The sequence below is a fragment of the Denticeps clupeoides genome, chromosome 12, assembly GCF_900700375.1.
Source record: "Denticeps clupeoides chromosome 12, fDenClu1.1, whole genome shotgun sequence".
Lineage (NCBI taxonomy): Eukaryota > Metazoa > Chordata > Actinopteri > Clupeiformes > Denticipitidae > Denticeps > Denticeps clupeoides.
The window spans coordinates 2622262-2642377 of record NC_041718.1 but is presented as its reverse complement, the minus strand read 5'-3'; the positions used below and the strand labels follow the sequence as shown (position 1 = coordinate 2642377).

General features: G+C 41.7%; 1 protein-coding gene across 2 annotated transcripts in view; it reads right to left on the bottom strand.

Annotated features, from left to right (window-relative positions):
- cacna2d2a (calcium channel, voltage-dependent, alpha 2/delta subunit 2a) overlaps window positions 1-20116 on the bottom strand; it is a 177465-nt gene that overhangs the window by 88417 nt on the left and 68932 nt on the right. For both annotated transcript variants that reach the window (XM_028997468.1, XM_028997469.1), the window contains exon 4: window positions 10131-10190. In XM_028997468.1, the coding sequence (XP_028853301.1) occupies window positions 10131-10190 (60 nt within the window). The remainder of the gene's footprint in view (window positions 1-10130; window positions 10191-20116) is intronic.

Genomic DNA, 20116 nt, shown 5'->3' with positions numbered 1-20116 from the left:
TGTTTGAGTTCTTTGGTTGGGGTTGGCCTGATCTTTAGCACGCAGAACATTTTAGCCTTTATGTACATGAAGGCCTGTATCTGAAAGCTTTATCTCTGTCCAATTCCACGCTTGAACTCGAGGCCAACGAGCAAACACCTCAACTGTAGATAAAACTTCTCAAATTGGGGTTTTTGGCAGCAGGTAAGACAAACACAAACACACAGACACCCCATCACTTCAGACCATGCGTTCAGCCAGAGGGACCAGCAGGTTCCCCCGCTCCGAGAGTCCTTCATGCCTGTTTGGCCTGAGATGAAATGAGGGAATTGTCCTTCGGAGCGTGTCCTGCAGGATTTGGTGGGATATTGATTCCTCTTCTCAGCAGAATGGTGGTTTTCTTTTTTTTTGTGGCAGGCGGCGGGGTGCTATGGGGCTCGATGACTTGGGGTTTAGAGGAGGGACTCTCTCCCAGTCTCAGTCCTGCCAAAAACTCACATAAATATCATCTGTGTGTCTGGCTGCTGTTGCAATATTACAATTCAACATTCATATTTGAGATTTAAACCTTTTGTAAGAACATGTGTCAGATGTGTCATGTTGTCACCTGAAATGTCTGCTCTGTATTATGATTAATAATACAACATATTTCTCAAATATTTAGCTTTTCCCTGATTTATACAGTGTGAATAAACCTAACATGAGAAAACAATATAAGCCCCAACACATGGGTACATCTGAAATGTTAACATGCAAACATGACAAAAAAAAGCGGGACAGGGTGAGTGAGAGAAAAATTGAAAAAAAAAAAAAAATCTACCTTTGGAAGTGGCACTTTGGCAAATTACAGCCGGGCCTGCAATCAAGAAGCTAAAATTATCCTGCTGAGGGGGTCACCACGGCAACCGTGTCTAGCAGCCTGTAGCGCTGCAGTGGGAGAGGGAGGGGCTTGGAAGAGGGGAGGAGCTGTGCTGGGATCGCACTGATTGGATCCATTTTCTCGCCTGCATTTGTCCACACATATAAGCAAGTTGAGAAAAAAAAAAAAACGTGAACTTCTCTTAATGTACCTAGGTTATGGTTTGGTGTGGCAGATATAGCTCACGATCTTTATATAAGTTGTAAATAAATTCCAGTATCCTAGCTGTAACAGGGGCAGCCGCCGCCCACATCTAACTGGTTCCTTGGCACCAGCCCGCTTTTCAACCTCTGTGATCGGTTGTTCGCCATCCTTACTTTAGTGACGTGGCCTCACACCTCCAAGGTCGTGAGTTAGAATCCCGGACCGTGACCTGGGTCGGACTAATCGGAGTGTGTTCTGATGGTAAGTATGGATGCGGTTTGGTAAACTTGCTCTACGTGCCTTAATGAATAAAAACTTCTTTTCCCCTCTCATTCATTCAGATCAAAGCAGATGCCATTGTACTATACAAGCTAACAATCAATATGATCACATTTGTATCATCATTTCTATAAAACCAGTACCCGATCCAGTGCTCCCAGTGGAATAGAATATCCCTACTGAAGGTGATTGTAGGCTGTTTTTTTCTTTTTTTTAAGTGCAGTATCTGTATTTATGTATATATATGTATGTATAGATATTTTTCTTTTGGTTGGTTCTGTTTTTATTTATGTATTTTTTATTGGGGTCTAGATTGGGGGATTGTTTGAGCTGTTTTCTTTTGTAACCTTTTGAGAATATTGCTATTGCTCATGCTCAAGTTAAAAAAAAAAGAGTATCCCCACTGAAGAACATCTCAGGACTGATACAAACATTCTAGCTAGCTATGTTGATGCAGTTATCAATTCATTTGTTTATTGAAATAAAATAACTTGCAAGAGCATTAAGTCGTGTCCTACATTTCACCTTTTGAAAAAGGTGCTATTTAGCCCAGAGCTAAATTTAACTCTCTTAACATGGTTGATTGCATTTAGTAGGATTTTATCTAGAATAGCTAATGTGTTCCACTTTAGTTTCCTGTGAGCCCTTGTAGTACAAGGAACAGCGAAAAAGAAATAGAACCGCGGTGCTGTACCATTTGTGTCATCGTTTAGGAGTAAAATGTGAAGGATCTTTGCCACGATGAACATGTATTAAATGCAGCGCACACACACACACACGGAAAAAAGCAAATTTTCTCTCTGTTTGAATTCAGTGATCTTTCAGAGAGACTCTGTGAAGAAAGACTTAGGGAGTCTCCCGTCAAAATGGCTCAAAGCAAGATGCAGGACATGAAAAGACGGAGCGCATTGTTCCTTTGCTTCTCACTATGTTCTGATTGTACTACTAAAAAAAGCATTTATTTATTAAATACCGTGGACCGCGGAAATTGCAGAAATGATAAAAAGCCAAAGTTGGCCTCTCACGCTAACCAAAGTCATATGATACGGACATTTTCGCGAAACGCAGCAAACGTGAGACAACCGGTGAAATCCGAGGCGACAGATGAAAGCCATTCGCTGCTTCATGAGCTGTGGCAGCCATATTGATCTGACCTAACGGGCCATTTCATATCCGTTACCATGGGTGGAAGGGGAAAGACAACAGGCGCGAGCCGTCATTTTCAGTCAAATTAAAAAATCCTTTTTTTCATAAATTGTATAAAATATAAATATTTTTTACTTGACACTCCATGTCATCAGATTTGGATATCTGGCAACCCTGACTACAACAGGAATAAACTTTCTCCATGCTTTCCCGATGCATTCTGGGCCACGCAGCAGATCAAAACACTGCAGCCAGCCTCGCGTACCATCAGATACGCTCAATGGGGAGGAGGCCACACTAGATTGTCTATGGCATCAGATTCCCTGCCCTCCCCACCCTCTTCATTCCTTTCCCTCCAGTTGCAAACAGATGGAAGTCCGTTCTGTGGCGCAGGATTGGGCGATAATGCAGTTTATGATTTCCATTACTTGCCCTGCGGGCTCCTCGCGCTTTCTCCCTGAATCTACCCAAGCGCAGAAAAATATTAAAGCACATTTGTGGCTCCTGTTTTTTCCTCTCCCGGTTATCAATATTAAGAATGCCTACATTTGTTTAAAAATCGATTTGATGGATCAATTTAATGCAGCGGTGCAGAAAGCCAGCAAATTCCGCCTCCGCCATTTTCACCTGAATAAGTGCCGGCGGTTTGATAACGAAAAACAAGATGAGCGCAATCACACCCATACATACGGAAAAACACACAGAAACAGATGCGCATCACAATGCATTTTCCTATTTAGGTTTCAATAAGAAAGAAAACCTCTCTCGCCTGGAAATCTGCAGAGAGCCTTTTCAGGATTTTAGGGAGGAAATATTGGATTAAGCCCAGAAACATTGAGAGAATAAAAACAACCAAAAAATGAACTGAAAAGGCAAGCTTGGGGAAAAAAAGAGCAAAAACCGAGGCCCTTCATTGGTACCCCCTTTTTTGCCTGATTGAAGGCCCTTTAAGACGGCCCTCAGGCAGCTAATGTATTCAGTGGCTAATGGACCTGTGCACTCCCAGGGGTGGACAGGGAGAGAGGCTCTCTAATTTCCACTGAAGAGCCAATTATCTAAAACAGAGGCAGGAGAACATGGGGTTCTGCTCGCAGCTCTAACCCCAACCACCAGGGGGCACCAAGAAACAAACACACCAATTTTCAATATGCAGTGAAATGCTTTTAGCGACTGCTACAGACAAGATTATTGCAAATATTGCAAGTAAACAATGAACCAATATGCAAATAGTGCAAACATAACCAAATATTACACTTTTATGTCTTTAACCTAAAACATAAAATATGTGTAACAGGTAGGGTGAAGGTGTGCAAATAGGTGGTGTGCAAAAAAGGTGTGCAAATAGCTGGAGTCAAAGTCAAAGTATAAAGTGACAAAGTATAACAAAGTAAATGTGCAAGGATAAAAAGAGTTAAAACTAAATTAAAGGTTTGTGCAAGGACTAAATTGCATTTATAAATTGCACACTAAATTGCATTTACTACAGGCCACATGGCAATGGAACGAAAGTAATCAAGCACTGTGCCTCTGCCTAAATACAAGAAAAATATGTCTTACGTTCACAAAATTGTAGAATCTTTTTAAAGAAACAAGACATATTGCCATGAGTAAAACATACTGATCTTTCCTCTAATTACTAGTTCATTAGTACAATTTGGATTAATATAAAATCTTAAACACATCAAGATATGCCACATGTATTGGGCCAAATATATCTGTATAGCTTTACGGATCTATGTAACAGGTATGTAACACACATAATGCAGCTGTGTCTTTTTTCCTGTGTGGATCTGACCTATGACCTGGCCTACCCAGAGACAATCCCTATATAAAGAGGGAGACAGACAGTGAAGGACTTTTTCAGTGAAGCCAATTCAGATGAGAAATATTTCACATTACTGACATATTTACATTATTTGCTGCCAAGGTGCTGAAATATGCAATGTAACTACGTCTGGATGTTCATCTAGGCTTTTTTCTAATACTAATATGTATTACAGCAAGCTTTTAGACTTGGATTAATTCATTGCTGCACACACTTCATTTTAATTTCCGCTGTCAATCGACTATTTTAAATGATTGACTCGTCTACCATATACATTTCTGCATTGTGCACACTGTTAGTTTTTTTATAAACCCCTTTTTTGCAAAATGCACACTTTAGTTGTACTGAGGTGAATACATATACATAAAGTGTGTCAATACACTCACGAGGCACACACGTTTAGCACCTATGTGCCCAGAGACACACACACACGGACACACACAGTACATCTTGCCACATGATGAAAGGCTTGATTGATTATAGAATGATGATTACAGTAAATGGCCTGGAAGATAGCTTCCTCTCTTGTTACCCCTCTCTCTCTATCTATCTCTCTTTCTTTCTCTCTCCATCTCTCCACGGCAACACATTGGTAGAGTACCTCTCTTTCCCCCTAATGGCTGAGCCATTAGCACTAATGCATTTCAAACGTACAGCAGCTGCCACATCACATGTGGATGGAGAGGACGCGACTTCTCCCCCCCTCCCGCCGCCTCCGTGTTCCTCGCCCCATTCGCACCATTTCTTACTGGTTTAATCAGCCACCCCAAGATCTTGCAAGGCACTTGTGTTCCATACTGACAAGTACAAGTGTGAACACAAGCGCAGACAAACAGCTGAACTAATAGCAGTCTTGGCAGTGGATTTAGGCAAGATAGCGGCCTCGAAATTAGACCATGTTCTGTCACCAGTGTCCCAGAGGCACGCACACACACACACACACACACACACACACACATTTATACAAAATATTGCACAGTAATCAAGCTTTTCATTTAAATTGTAGTGTCTTGATTTATAACGGCTGAACCATGACACTGCAGGCCTGAAATATGGGATGGGTGTTGGCAAAAACCTACAATCCAAAATGAAACCTGACAAAATAATTATTTAAAAAAATTAAGATGCATTATTACACAATATAGATGCATGGACACTTTTATATCTATTTATGCAAAAGAATAAATTGTATTATGTAACCTCCCAGCTTTGATCAAGCATTCAGTGCAATGGCACAGCCAGTAGTATTTATGATAATTATGCTATTAATATGAAACAAATTGCTTGGCCACTTTCAAAAAGGTTTTTTTTCCTGATCATTTGAATTCATTCTTTCCACAGTGATGCTGATGGCACCAGCTCTGAGAAATGAAGATACCCTTTCAGCCTGTAGATAATCCTTGCTGATTAAACACAAAAGCGCAAACTACAAGATGCTGTAAAAGTCAGCTACACAATACAAATATATTATTATTACATCAACAACCATACGGTATTAGTCAGTTATTACGTCATAATAAATGTATTATGTAAAAACTGGAATTATAATGAACCTAGTTAATTAGATAGGACTAATTGCACTCAGTATGGTTTATGGGAAAGTAGAAAAATAAAATGATTGTGTTACAAATCCTACAAACCGATCTTCACATAGTTAGATAACACACCCAGATAATTCAAACTTAATCCCAACTGCATTAGGCACCCTCACTCCTAGACATGCAGGGCGGGGACTCACCCTGGGTGGGGCACACTTGCATACCTGCCCCAATCCACCATGTGTGCACGAATTTGGCTGGTTCGAGGAGCCCGGAGGAAACTCGAGCCGACATTGAGTGAGAACGAAAAACCCACCTACACACAGGCAGCGTGCAGATTTGAACCCATAACCTTGGAGGTGTGAGGCACGGTGCTAGACACGGTTCACGGCCCTAGTCATTTTACCCCAAGTGAACATATTTTTGAATGTATTTTAAAGCCACCAATCTGCTTTATGTAAGTAGGCAGAAATCCAGTAATTCCTGATAAGAGCTTGGTAACATGTAGACACCTTTCAGGAACATGCCACAACATTTGATCATGCACAGCCCAGATGATGTTCTGAACATATAACTTTAAAGTGAATTTGAAAATAAAATTCTAATTCAAATCCTGGAAGTACAAAAAAATACTATGAATTTAAGAAATTCTATAATTATATAAGTTATCATATTAGCCAGCCGCCACTGGGAACCGTCACTGAATCAACAGGAGCCTGGGGGTCGTGTATTAGCCTAGAAAGCATTAGCGCGGCCCGCTTGTTTTAGAGGCTGATCTTTAGCCCCCCGTGCTGTCGCCCGATGTTTATAACCCAGAGAAATTACATTAATCCACAGCGAGGACCCCCAAACCGAAGCCGACAGAAGCAAAAGCCAACGACCTTGAGCAACACGGACCGATAAAACACTTAAATATCTATTTCACACACTGTTGCATTCCGACAAATTTAAAAAGTGCCACTTAAAATGTGGTGGGGGTGGTGGCGGTCAGAGCCCGCAGAGGGTGGGCACGCTGATATGGTCCAGGCCCGGCTCGGCTCACCGTACTGTTTAGCCCTCACCCCTTGTTTTCAGCCCACTTGTCTCTGAGTTGCCAAGATGACTGGCAATCACACGCAGTTTGGCCACTGTGATTTAAAACGTGACTGCCCAGCATGGAACCGTGAAACCGGGCACTACCAGAAGCTCAGACGTACGGGCTCAAGGGGCAGCGATCATGATGGTTATCACAGTTAAACACAATTGCCTTTAAAAAAAAAAAAGCAGATCTGACAAATTCCTGCCACAGCTACTTCCCTCACCTTAGGCAAAAGGACAGTTTCTCATGCGATGTGCTGTCAAAACACTGTGACACCAAAATGAATTAAGTTGGACATTTTTGTACAAGACCATTTGTGAGTGATGTCAGCGAGTGGTGCAAATTGAAATCTTAAGATTTAAATTTGAAGTGCTACAGAGGCAGTACTTCAAGCACAAAATGTGAACTGTCCTGTTCACATTCAGCCCTACTGAGGCTATTAAAATATTTTTTATCCATGAAATACATCAGACCAACAAGGAGAAGATGGATTCTGTGAAGTCCTTATCTGCTTGCCTCTGCTGGGTGGCTTAAACTGAGGTGTCACTGAATCTTTTGTTTGAGCAAAATCGTTTGTTTGGTCACCTGACCAGAGAATCAAGCTTGTGTGATCTCTGTCACCTGACTTGAAAGTACTGAATGGTTGGTTGGTTGGTCTGGCAGTGGACGTGGTCCCAAGATTTCTGCAGTAGTGCTTGTCCCCATGTCCCAGGGGTATGTGTAATATAGAGGAAGGCGGCACGTGATGTACTGACTGTAGGTCTTTAGATTAATCCAGAATGAGGATGTAGGGTGCATGAGAGCTGTCCATCATGCCCATCATGCCCTTTGGCTTTAAAATTGATTCATAAAAGCAATTTTTCCAGTTTTCCCCTGGAAAATGTCATATTAATCAATATGACATTGGTGATAATTCCCATGCTCTACATGTCATATTTATATGTCAGATCCGACCCTGATTCTTTATGAGGCATTGAATGAATTCCAAGAACAGTTTGAATTCTCATCATTTTTCTATGAGAGTTAAAGCTACGTCACCAAAATTCCACTTTTACTTCTTTACAAGGGGTGCAAACAATTGCTGTAGGGCACAGTATTCTTAACCATTTTTGAACAGGACATCTAAATATAACCGAATGTCGTCGCCATGGTCACCATCTGTGACCATCACTCAGGCTACAGGGGTCCACATGCAGCAGTGACCGACACACCAGCGAAGGATTTAAAGTGACTGTCACCGTAACCACCTGAAACTTTCAGAGGGACAATTTCCCAATGTTGTCTTTGTTATGCTGTCTGAGCAGATGGACTGGGTCAGGTACAGGTGTACACACACAAGCACACACACACACACACACACACACAGCTAGAAAGCATCAAAAGTAAGGAAATGCACATCTTACAGACAGGCGCACAAATGAAATAAATTTGCACCTTCATAAAAAAAATTTCCACATATCACCACGCACACAGTCACATAATAAAAGCACGCGTAGCCATAAAAACAATTTATTTTACAGCAGAACTTTGCTCCAGGCTCCCCTCACACCTCTCTTCCCACTGCTGCACCCGTCGGTATAAGACGCTTTTTTTTGCCCGGTGCTCCTAATGTGCCCAAAGAGCATGCAGCCCTAATCTAATTAGCCTGCCAGTCAGCAGAGTGTTCACCCAAAAAAAAAAAAAAAAAGAAAAAGAGAGAAATGCAGACAGAAGGAGAATGACAGAGGAGGTGCGGGGGAAAAAAAACAGTAAAATAAAATACCAATCAAAAAAAAAAGAAAAAATGGCGAGAAAACTCCTGGCAAGGACGTGCCGTATCTACGTCTCCGCCCGCACTGCCGCCTCTGGTTTCAGCGTCACCCCCGCCGAGATTCATTACCTAGCCTAATTATAAAGGCAAATGAAATCAGCCGCAATACATTATTAATGGCATCGCTACCATTAGGATTCATTTGCAGTATTTGGAACAATATGATATTTTCAAACTGTTTTCATGCCTGATTAAAGACGAAGACAGATAAAAGAGGTGGGGGGCAGAAAAAGAAAGGAAATGGAGAGAATAAAAAGAGAACTAAGGGAGCTAAAAAAAAAAAAAAAAAAAAGGGAGTGCAGGTGCTTAAAAGCGGAGGAATGCACACTCGGTCTGCGTCGCATGCATGATGTGTGAGTTTACACACCCGCAGACGTGAAACACACACACACGTCCCATGGAGAGAGAGAGAGACCCCTCCGCAGCCTGTGGGCCGGGTGTGTAAGCAGGCATGAATAAAAATGGACTTCTCCGGGAAGGAGGTCTCATAATTATTAGTTTTAAAGGCCTTTCTCAAATCTCCCCTGGGAAACGCGGGGTTAAAAATCCATTTGTGGGAAGTGTACCATGACAGAAAGCACTGTCTCCCTGGAGATGGCGAACATGACAGCGGAGAGGGAGAGCGAGGGAGACACAGTGTGTGTGTGTGTGTGTGTGTGAGAGAGAGAGCATACACACACACCGACAGAAGAGCTGGTTTGTGTCTAGACTCTGACAAAGGCTGATTTTCTGCCTTTCAAAAGGTCAGAATCGAAGCACTGTTTATTTAAAGCACCCTGATCTGGCCGCCCCGATCTGTTCTCCTTGTATGCAGATGTCACAGGTATTACTGTGGTATCCTGGCTGAACAAACTTTTTCGCTAACCTCTCTTCATGATAAAAACGGCTGCATTAACAGAACAGGTGCCTGAGCAGAATATTACAGGAGAGAGAGTATTAAATGCCTTTAAATTTGTCTCAGCTTTTAAGATCATACATTTACTGTTTATTTTGCATGAAATAATGGCAAAATAAAAAGCCAATGGCTTACTGAGTTTTCAAATTGTGATTGCTTTATAATAAATCTCTATTATAAAACTGCAAAGAACATGCAATTATTGCACTAGATCTGCATTCTACTTGTGTTCGAAGTTGCCAGTAACACAATCACAGCAAATGAACTCCAATAAAAATGCCAATAGAGTTCAGAAAATCAATGAAAATCAGTCCAGGAGTTTCACAGTACATTCAATTTATGTCTAATACCTAAATCCCTTTTAGGGCCTTTTTCTTGAATTCCGTTTTATGCAGATCTGTAAAGTTGAATGAACCTCTAATGGACCAGAAGCCTGTATTTCATGCAACAGAATGTGTTGTTCCTGCACCAGTGGTTCTGAGCAAAGGAGGGTTTAATACGTAGAAACAATGTTTACCTTGATGCCATCTTGCCAGGAATGCTCCTTCTGTAGCTTTTCTGCTTCTTGGGCCAGTCTCTGTTGGAAAAGTCAATGAGTTAGAGGTCAATGGATCAAAAGTTACATGTTTACTATGAAATACAACTTATTAAACATAAAAAGGTGTGTGCATGTTTTTCTTAAATTTATTTCAAAGTCAAAACACAACTGAACTCCAAGACTGAAGGCATCACATTCAGTTATAAGATATTATTTCCTGTGCAGAATATGCTGATTTGAAGGCACACCATTCAAGGAATCTGGAGCATAAGTCTTTCCCATCTGAGCAAAATGCAACTTTCCAGATGATGTCAACCCCAAGTACAAATCTGAACATTCACGTCTCAGAGCAGAGTCATTAAACAAGTGGAAACTCTTTTGTCCAACATGTCTCCAGCTCTGTGTGTAGACACCTGACTCTTCAGTCCAGAATCAGTCAAGGCAGCTGCAGGAATATCTGGAATCAAGCAGTTAGCTATTCCCATACTCCGCAGGGAAGTGTCCTGAGCCCACGGCCACCACTCGTCCACCGGGCCACCAGAGGGACGCAGGTGCACCCTCGCTGAACCGGAAGGAAACCACGCCCAGGACAATGGCGGCGACGAGAGTCATTTGTTGTAAGCCGTTCCTGATCTGACCCTGAATCAAGCCAACTGCCTTCTGACCCCGACCATGACTTTGGATTACCGTTCCGCCTTCTGTTCGACCCTGATGTTGCAGACGGCTTCTTCCACCCACGACTATGATCCCTGTGCCTTCTCTGATACTGCATCGCCCCCTTCCAGTATCACTGCACAGTGTCAGTACAGCGTTTCCCCTCCCGACCACGGAGAGAGGCCGGAGATCCAGCCACGCTCCCGAAAACAACCGCACCCGCTCCCCACGTCCCGAATCACCAGCGCCTGCTGCTAGTGTGCCATCAGACGCCTGAAGAAAGCTAGGATGGGTACCTCAGTCTTCACAAACTTCTACAAGTCTGCTGTGGAATCCATCACTGAAGAGGCCTCGCAGAGTGGGACACCACTCTCTGCAATAAAGGACATTATCTCCGAATAACAAAGCACATTGTGGAGGACCACCCTGCACTGCCATCTGGAGACTCAGGACAATGCACAAACACACGCACAGCACGTTTTAGAAACAGCTTTTACCACAGTGAAGAAATGAAAGTGAAGTGTTTGTCATTGTGATACACAGCACAGCACATGGTGCCACAACAAAATGTGTCCTCTGCTTTTAACCTATCAAACTTAGTGAGCAGTGGGCAACCATGACAGGCGCCCGGGGAGCAGTGTGTGGGGATGGTACTTTGCTCAGTGGCACCTTGGCGGATCGGGATTCGAACCGGTAACCTTCTGATTATGGCGCCGCTTCTTTAACCGCTAGGCCACCACTGCCCACAGTACAGTGCTGTAAGACTATTCAACACAGAGTAACAGGATGGGCATTTCTTTTTCTTTTCTAAGAAATAAAAACCTCTTTCACCTCATCATGTGCAATGCTGTAGCACACAACACAAGTCACTGTACTGTTGCACTAGTGTGTCTTTTGTGTCCTGTAAGATGTCCTATATGTCTGTAGAGATGGTACTCAAGTAAGAATTTCATGTATAATGAACTTTTGATGTACTAGATTTCTGTGAAAAAGATGAACTTCGTAATGCAAATCTGTCAAATAATGGACCTTAGGAGTTGAGGAGAAGAGTTCACCTTTTTCCAATCATCCAAAGCACAAAGGCAAGGCAAAATCTGGAATAGCTGAATCATAAAACTGAAGTTTTTAATCATGCGACTGTGATGTCATGCAAAAAGTAGCACAAGCCAGATGTGTTATTGCACCAGCTCAGTATTTACATGCCAAGAATCCTTAACATACTTTCATAATTACATTTATGTTTCTCAATACATATTCTAGACAAATAATTTCCCTCAAACTACCAAATACAAAACTGACCCAATCTGCTAACACTGAGGACAAGATCCTGTCTCCTCCTCCTCTGTTTGAGGTGTGGCACAGCTATTCAGTTTCCCTTTAAACATGATAAACCAGCCAGGTGTGCTTTTTAGAGAACTTTACATTTACATTTACGGCATTTATTACAGTAGTGACAGGGACAGTCCCCCTGGAGACACTCTGGGTTAAGTGTCCAGCTCAGGGACACAATGGTAAAGTAAGTGGGCCTTGATCCTGGGACTTTGTGGTCTTCTGGTTAGTAGGCGAGAGTTTCATCCATATTACACTGGATATCACTAAACAGGGACCTAAGGAAAGCATATTTTTAAAAACATTATTAGTCTTGTGAACTACAGAGAATAAATTCTGTACACTGCTTAACACATCTCTCTCTGCAGCATCATTGAATGCGGTGATTTTGAGGATTAGTCAAACCAAAAATACTTTGCTGGGGGGCATAAGAAACTAGAGAAACACACACACACACACAACAACACACAGGCTATCATTATTCACTCTGCATCGTAAAGTTAATAAGCCGGCAAACAAGCCTCATTCAATGGCTGCTTACATGCAATGATTCTGCTATTAGGTGTTGCGGATTTCTACTGTCCTCTTGGGACACTGCTGGGATGTTGAGCTATGGATTCAGCTCTAAACAGTTATCATTTATTCAGCTCAACAGCGGAGACAATCGGCGCCCGCAATCACACGCTGCGACTTTGAGGCCACGCCGTGTACCCCGGTGTTTAAGAGAATCAGAGCTGTGATAAGAGGGAGCGGTGGCAGAAATAGTTACTGACCCTTTACTGTATTTCCATCACGCGCCGCGCCCGCGTTCGCCTTCCCCGTTATTTTGATGCGCTGTCCTTCAGAAGCACATTTTATCAGGCCATCACTGAACCTCGCTCCTTTCTGGAGGCAGCTTGGTATTCACTGCAGGGGATCCATCACCCTTCCTCCCTTCAAAGTACTGCTACTCTCAGCATACCCTGCTGACATTATCGTCGTATACCTTGTTGATACTACAGACATCATCGTAGTATACTCTGCTGATGCTACAGACTTCATTATAGTATACCATGCTGATACTACAGACATCATCGTAGTATACCCTGCTGATACTACAGACATCATCGTAGTATACCGTGCTGATACTACAGACTTCATTGTGGTATACCCTCTGATACTACAGACATCATCGTAGTATACCCTCTGATACTACAGACATCATTGTAGTATACCCTGCTGATACTACAGACATAATCGTTGTATACCCTGCTGATACTACAGACATCATCGTAGTATACCCTGCTGATACTACAGACATCATCGTAGTATACCCTGCTGATACTACAGACATCATCGTAGTATACCCTCTGATACTACAGACATCATCGTAGTATACCCTCTGATACTACAGACATCATCGTAGTATACCCTCTGATACTACAGACATCATCGTAGTATACCCTCTGATACTACAGACATCATTGTAGTATACCCTGCTGATACTACAGACATAATCGTTGTATACCCTGCTGATACTACAGACATCATCGTAGTATACCCTGCTGATACTACAGACATCATCGTAGTATACCCTGCTGATACTACAGACATCATCGTAGTATACCCTCTGATACTACAGACATCATCGTAGTATACCCTCTGATACTACAGACATCATTGTAGTATACCCTGCTGATGCTACAGACATAATCGTTGTATACCCTGCTGATACTACAGACATCATCGTAGTATACCCTGCTGATACTACAGACATCATCGTAGTATACCCTGCTGATACTACAGACATCATCGTAGTATACCCTCTGATACTACAGACATCATCGTAGTATACCCTGCTGATACTACAGACATCATCGTAGTATACCCTGCTGATACTACAGACATCATCGTAGTATACCCTGCTGATACTACAGACATCATCGTTGTATACCCTGCTGATACTACAGACATCATCGTAGTATACCCTGCTGATACTACAGACATCATCGTTACTGCACTTACTAATCTATATTCAAATATAGTGAAAATACAATAATATTATATTAAAGCTAAACTTAACAAATTGATACCCTCTTTCAAAGAACATAAGTGTTAGAAAATATCAATGCAGCAATATATTGTGATATTTTATGTGATGATATTGTATCAATACAGGGACATCAAATATTAATATTTGGCGTACAAATTCTTTCCAAAATTTTGCATATATAGTTGTGTCTGTGTGTGTTTTATTTTATTTGTCTTGTGTCTCGCTTTTGTCTTTGGTACTCTACTGACACTTTTTTTTTCTAGCCCTGGACTTCCTACGCAGTTGTGCATCTCCATGCGTCTTCCTCTCGCACCGCTCAGGCCCAGATGAATGGGGTTCACACACAGCGCATGCATCACTGTGCGACACTAAGAGATGCCCAGAGTCTGAGGGAAGGAGGATTGATGCTTTGTGTTGGCGTGAGGAAAAACATGGGCGGCGCCACTTGCAGTGATGAAGTACACCACAAATGACATTCATACACCACACTACCGACCTTACTGTTTAAAATTTGTTTATATATGTAGTTTTTGGAGATGCACAAAAAAGTTTTTTTTTTTCTTGAAATAAAGTTCATGCAGAACTTACTGATATGACTGCACAGTGCATTCTGCTTCATTCACAGACTCTGCAGACAGAAGGCATGCTGGGAGGTTGCCTTCAGCAATACACACAAGAAGAGTGCATCAGAAGTGAATACAGCTGTGCTTTCAGACCACAGGAGACAGCTCTCGGGTTGTCTCCGCAACGCTTCAAAAACGTCTCTTTGATGTTCCTGTGACTCGTGGTTTGAGGATATTATGTATTTTTTTTGGCAGGGTTACATCCTGTTACATAACTGCAGGTAAGGTTTCCATGACACCACTTTGATTCTTCAGGGATGTTTTTTTTTAAATGACATTCATACAAAATCATTGTTAGGTGGTTTTGTACCATATATGGACATTGTCCTAACCTCCTCTTAAACCTGCCTAGTTTCCTGACCAGAGGGTAAACCAAAGGTCAGAGGACACGTCTACTGTTCTGGACCACTGTATAAGTGAGGTGATTAAAATGATGATTCTTGAGTCACCAACTTTCACCAAATCATGTGTGATTTTGCATGTGTTGCTGTGGGTTACCTCCAGATGGTTTGGTTACCTCCTTCTGGCACTAGTTGAATTGGTGACTTTAAATTGCCCATAGATTGTAAATTTACGATTTTGGCATTGGTCAGACATGCTTATCTACAGCGCCTTATGATCAGCAGTGACAGGGACAGTCCCCCTAAAGACAATCAGGGTTAATCAGGTGTCTTGCTCAGGGACACAGTGGTAGGGGTTTGAACCTGCGACTTTGTGGTCTTCTGGTTCATAGACCAATGTGATACTAACTACATGGTGAATGAGTTGTTTGTCGTTGGCGCCCATCGTACCAGGACAACCCTTCTTAGGATTAACGAATGGGTGATTAATTTGAATGAAAAAATATCCTACGTATTTCACATCAGCTCAGCTAGCAGTTGTTTGCTGTTAAAATTATACTCATCATATTCAGGCATGAATAATCATGCCATGATTTCATAATGTAGTTGATATCAGGTGAACTAAATGTCATTTAGTAAAAGCCATGACCAACTTTAACATTCACAGCAGCTCTGCTTCAGCCAGTGGTTTAATCACTCTGCGCCGCGTCTTTATGAAGACCCTCACTGGGGGAACCTGCTGTCACGCCACATTGCGCACACCCAGCTCCGGTCTCTCTGATCCCCGCTCTCCATCTGAGACACCATTACACAACGCTGCAGCGAACGAGCACTCAACACTACTGGCGTCTGTGTGTGGCGCTTGCCCTTGTTAAGCAACACGCCGGTATGCGCTCTGTCTTTACATTGTCTAAAGTGTCACCACAGTAATCATGTGACCCCCCACTCCCTCGGATAAAGACATTTAGATCATTCGTTGCCAGTTAGGCCATAGAAAGTAACACATGGAAGATGAGAAGAAAAAAGCAGCTGTTCACAGCTTTACACAACCTTTAATAAGACCTGCACAACAAATAAAACACATTGTATTTGTTACCAGTATATAATAAAAATATTTCATATGACTATTTGGTGAGGAGTACAGTTAAGTTTGTTTTTTTTCACCCCACTTTTTTCAATAAGAAGTGACGACAACATGTGGAGTCAACTTTGAGAATGATTGCATTAATTCTCCAATAGACCACAGAATTCCCAAGGTCATAATGTCCTTGATCATTTCAAAATAGAAAATACTATAAGGAAGCTCAAATGTATCAAATATAAATTAATCAAATTATTTTATGTGAAGAAAATTTTATGTAATATCTTGGACATATTTGTGTATAGCTGTTTCATAATTTCATATTGATTTATCAAAGTGTGGTGTTCCAATATATATATCACACAAGAGGAAATACAAAAACACATTCAGTTTTTTTTTATTTGTTGAATTGAAATTTTTTAGCCATTAATTTGTGGAATGTTATAATTTTTTCAACAGAATTACATCAGAATCTAATTAAAATAGATTAGATGAGTTCATTGTAATGTCGATTTGTTACCAGGGCATAAGCTCAGAACCCTAGTTGAGGAGAATTTGAATTAGATGATGATTTATTTCAGACATACTACATATTGTTTTTATGTTCTTCCTACTTGTTTGGACACACCTGCTCATTTTCTGTTTTCTTTAGTTTCATGACCATTTACATTAGTAGATTCTCACTGAGAATCTCACTGAGCAAATAGAGAATGCAGGTGTTGCTGATACACTGCAAGCTGAATCACAGACATGAATCATCAATGACGTTTGAAGAAAAATCGCCAACTCCCATCAGTAATCCTCCATTTCTCTGAAGTCTTGCTAAAAATGTACATAAGGATGAAAATGATGAAATTATGGAGGAAAGAGGAAATTCTGGCTGAAAGAGCCCTTCAATATATTCTACAGTCTTAGAAAATCAACTTTACATTTTATATTCACCAGTTAACTATATGAAAGTGAAATTACAGTGAATGTCATTGTGAAACACTGCAGCACAGCACACAGTGACACAACAAAACGTGTCCTCTGTATTTAACCCTCACCCTTAGTGAGCAGTGGGCAGGCACCCGGGGAACAAGGAACCTTTTAATTACGTGTCCTCCTCCTTACCTGCTAGGCTGCCACTGCATAATGGTTAAGGAAGCGGGCCAGTAATCAGAAGGTTGCTGGTTCAAATCCCGATCCGCTGAGGTGCCACTGAGCAAAGCACCGTGCCCACACACTGCTCCCCGGGCGCCTGTCATGGCTGCCCACTGCTCACCAAGGGTGATGGTTAAATACAGAGAAGCAAATTCCTTCGGGATTAATAGAGTATTACAAAAAAAATAATAAACAAAATAAATATGCCTGTAAATTGCTTTATGACTTTTTTCAATGACAATAAATCAAATACTACTGACTCTTGTATTTGATCATTAAATGATATTTATCATTTTAATATTATAAATATTATTACCATTATACCAAAATGTAAAACACAATAAAATGTTGATTTATAAAGCAATTATTGTTCCATATTACTATTGACAATACAGTGTTCTCACAGTGTGATTTTGGGGCATTTTGCTATTGAAACTCATGTAAAAAAATGATTCTGTGCAGCTCTGCACTGTGTCCTGAAGAGGGCAGAGTTCAGGAGGACCCTGTCTGCCCAGCCACTTACTGTAGCCCACTGGCACTCGAGAGGGCTGAACAGTAGAGTCACCCTAAACCCTTCATTCTGCCTGCCACCCTCAGGCGGGATTAAGCCCAATCACTGGAGTCACTGAGTCAGAACCGAGTCACAGTGACAAGGAGAGACTTCAGAATTTCAAATATCTTCCACCAAAGTCGCACTTTCATTCAGTTTGTCTGTTTCTTCAACTTAGTGTATCCTTCTTAATCTGCCTCATCCCCTGCTTTATCTCATCTTAGTGTTCCTTCTCCTTCTCTTTTCTTGTCCTTCACCCACATTACTACATGCTATACAGCTAAAACTCCATGAATTTAACACATTTATCATAACATATTAAAATATTAAAACAGAATCTGCTTTGGGGATAAACCCAATTTAAAGTAAAACATAATAAAACACCACGACAATGTTCATCGTGCAATGACCCATAAAACAGAACCCCACTTACTAACCATGGGTCCCTGACAGTGACCCATATTGCACTCCAGAAGGGGACAGTCCCTGGCAACGCCATGTAATGTAATTTGGTCTTTCTGACCGTGATGTTGGTGGAGGTGGACGTGCGGGTGAGGATCTGAAGCCTAGCTGTCCACGAGCTGGCGGCCCGGGAACGGTTCATATGACACCACGGTGGCTGCAGAAAGGAGCGGGAGAAAGCGAGCGAAAGAGAGATAATCCTGGCTTTTGTCTTCCCATAATCCCCCCCTCCCTCCATCACAGATGTGACTGTTTTCCCATCCGGCTGCTGCAGTTTCCACGGAGACGGAGGCACAGAGCGACAGTTGTGTTTGCACGCCGACCGACCACAGAGGAAGCGGCTTTCAGTGGACTAAACCACAAGCCACCCTTTTATTTAAACCACTCCGTTCTGGACACCCTACAACCAACCAAACACCAACATGCCTTTAAACTCACAGAGGTTTGGCATCTTCCTCAACACGGCTGAATATCCTGAACCCAATGCAGAGGTTGGATCATCTCAAAAAAACACAGCAAGGCCTTCACCATTCTCACGGTACTTTCCTCACCGTAAAGTAACGTGTCTCAAAGATGCGTTTCCCAAGGCAGGCATGAGTTTGAGTGAGTGGAGATACCAGTACACGAGCAGACGTTGATCAAAGAGAATTCTGCTCGTCCAGCGGCCCTCATAACGCTCCATGGCCGGGACATATGAAAGCTTTAAGCATTTAGAATTTGTCCTCGATGTTAAAGCGAGAATCATTAAACAATTTGCACAGAATCCTTTGAGACTGGTCTGTGGCAAACCAAATGACCGCTTAATGGACTGGCTGAGGGCTTATCTGCGAATTAATTAAAAGCCAATTGAGAGAACGGCAAGAACAAAATGCTGGAGAATACATCCTGAGAACAAACGCTAGATGCTAGCTAGTGCACAACCCAGCATAGAACTCAGTCCAAAAACTAGTTCCAAGCCTCGTTTTTTGTTTGGGAAGGAAAATCCAAAATTTTCTGGAAAGATTTTGGCTTAACCTTCTGACATTAGCTTTGAATGGAAATTGTGAAAAACTGTATATTTTCTGCATTTAGCAGAATGCCTTTAGTGAATTTTGTGTATCATATATACCATAATTTTCCACCAAAAATGAATTAATGTGACGTACTCGCCTTTGTTATTGCACAAATTAGCAGTTTGCACTACTGGCTTGTGAAAGAAGAGAAATTGACATGCAATATTTAATTGTTCTGACATGAAAATGGTTCCCACAGGGCAACTGCTACTCTTGACGATGTCATCGATCCACTTCTTTCAAACAGGCAACCAAAGGTCATGATCAATATTCAAGTTGATCAGTTCAAGGAGCTGCCACTGTCCCCTCCTCCAAAGTCCCCGAATTCAAAGCAAAGCAGATGCAAGCAAGTGCTCAGCACAGCCCCATGGTTGATTTGATTACACCTTTTATGTGGTATAATAAGAATTATTATATCACTGAGAATAATTTAAACCTCCAGATGAGTAACAGTCAAAAGTATGTTACTATGCAGCAAACAAACATTCTAACATTTTTCAGACATTCCCTAAACGTCAATGGGTAGAGTTGCCTTTCTGTTATCCATCCCCTGCGGACAAGTTGGAGGAGAATTTTCTAAAAGTTATTGCGGAACATTTTAGTAATGTAAACTTTATTAAAAGCCCATTTTAAAGGGGTGGTAGTAGCCTAGTGGGTAACACACTCGTATATAAACCAGAATCCAACTTACTACAATT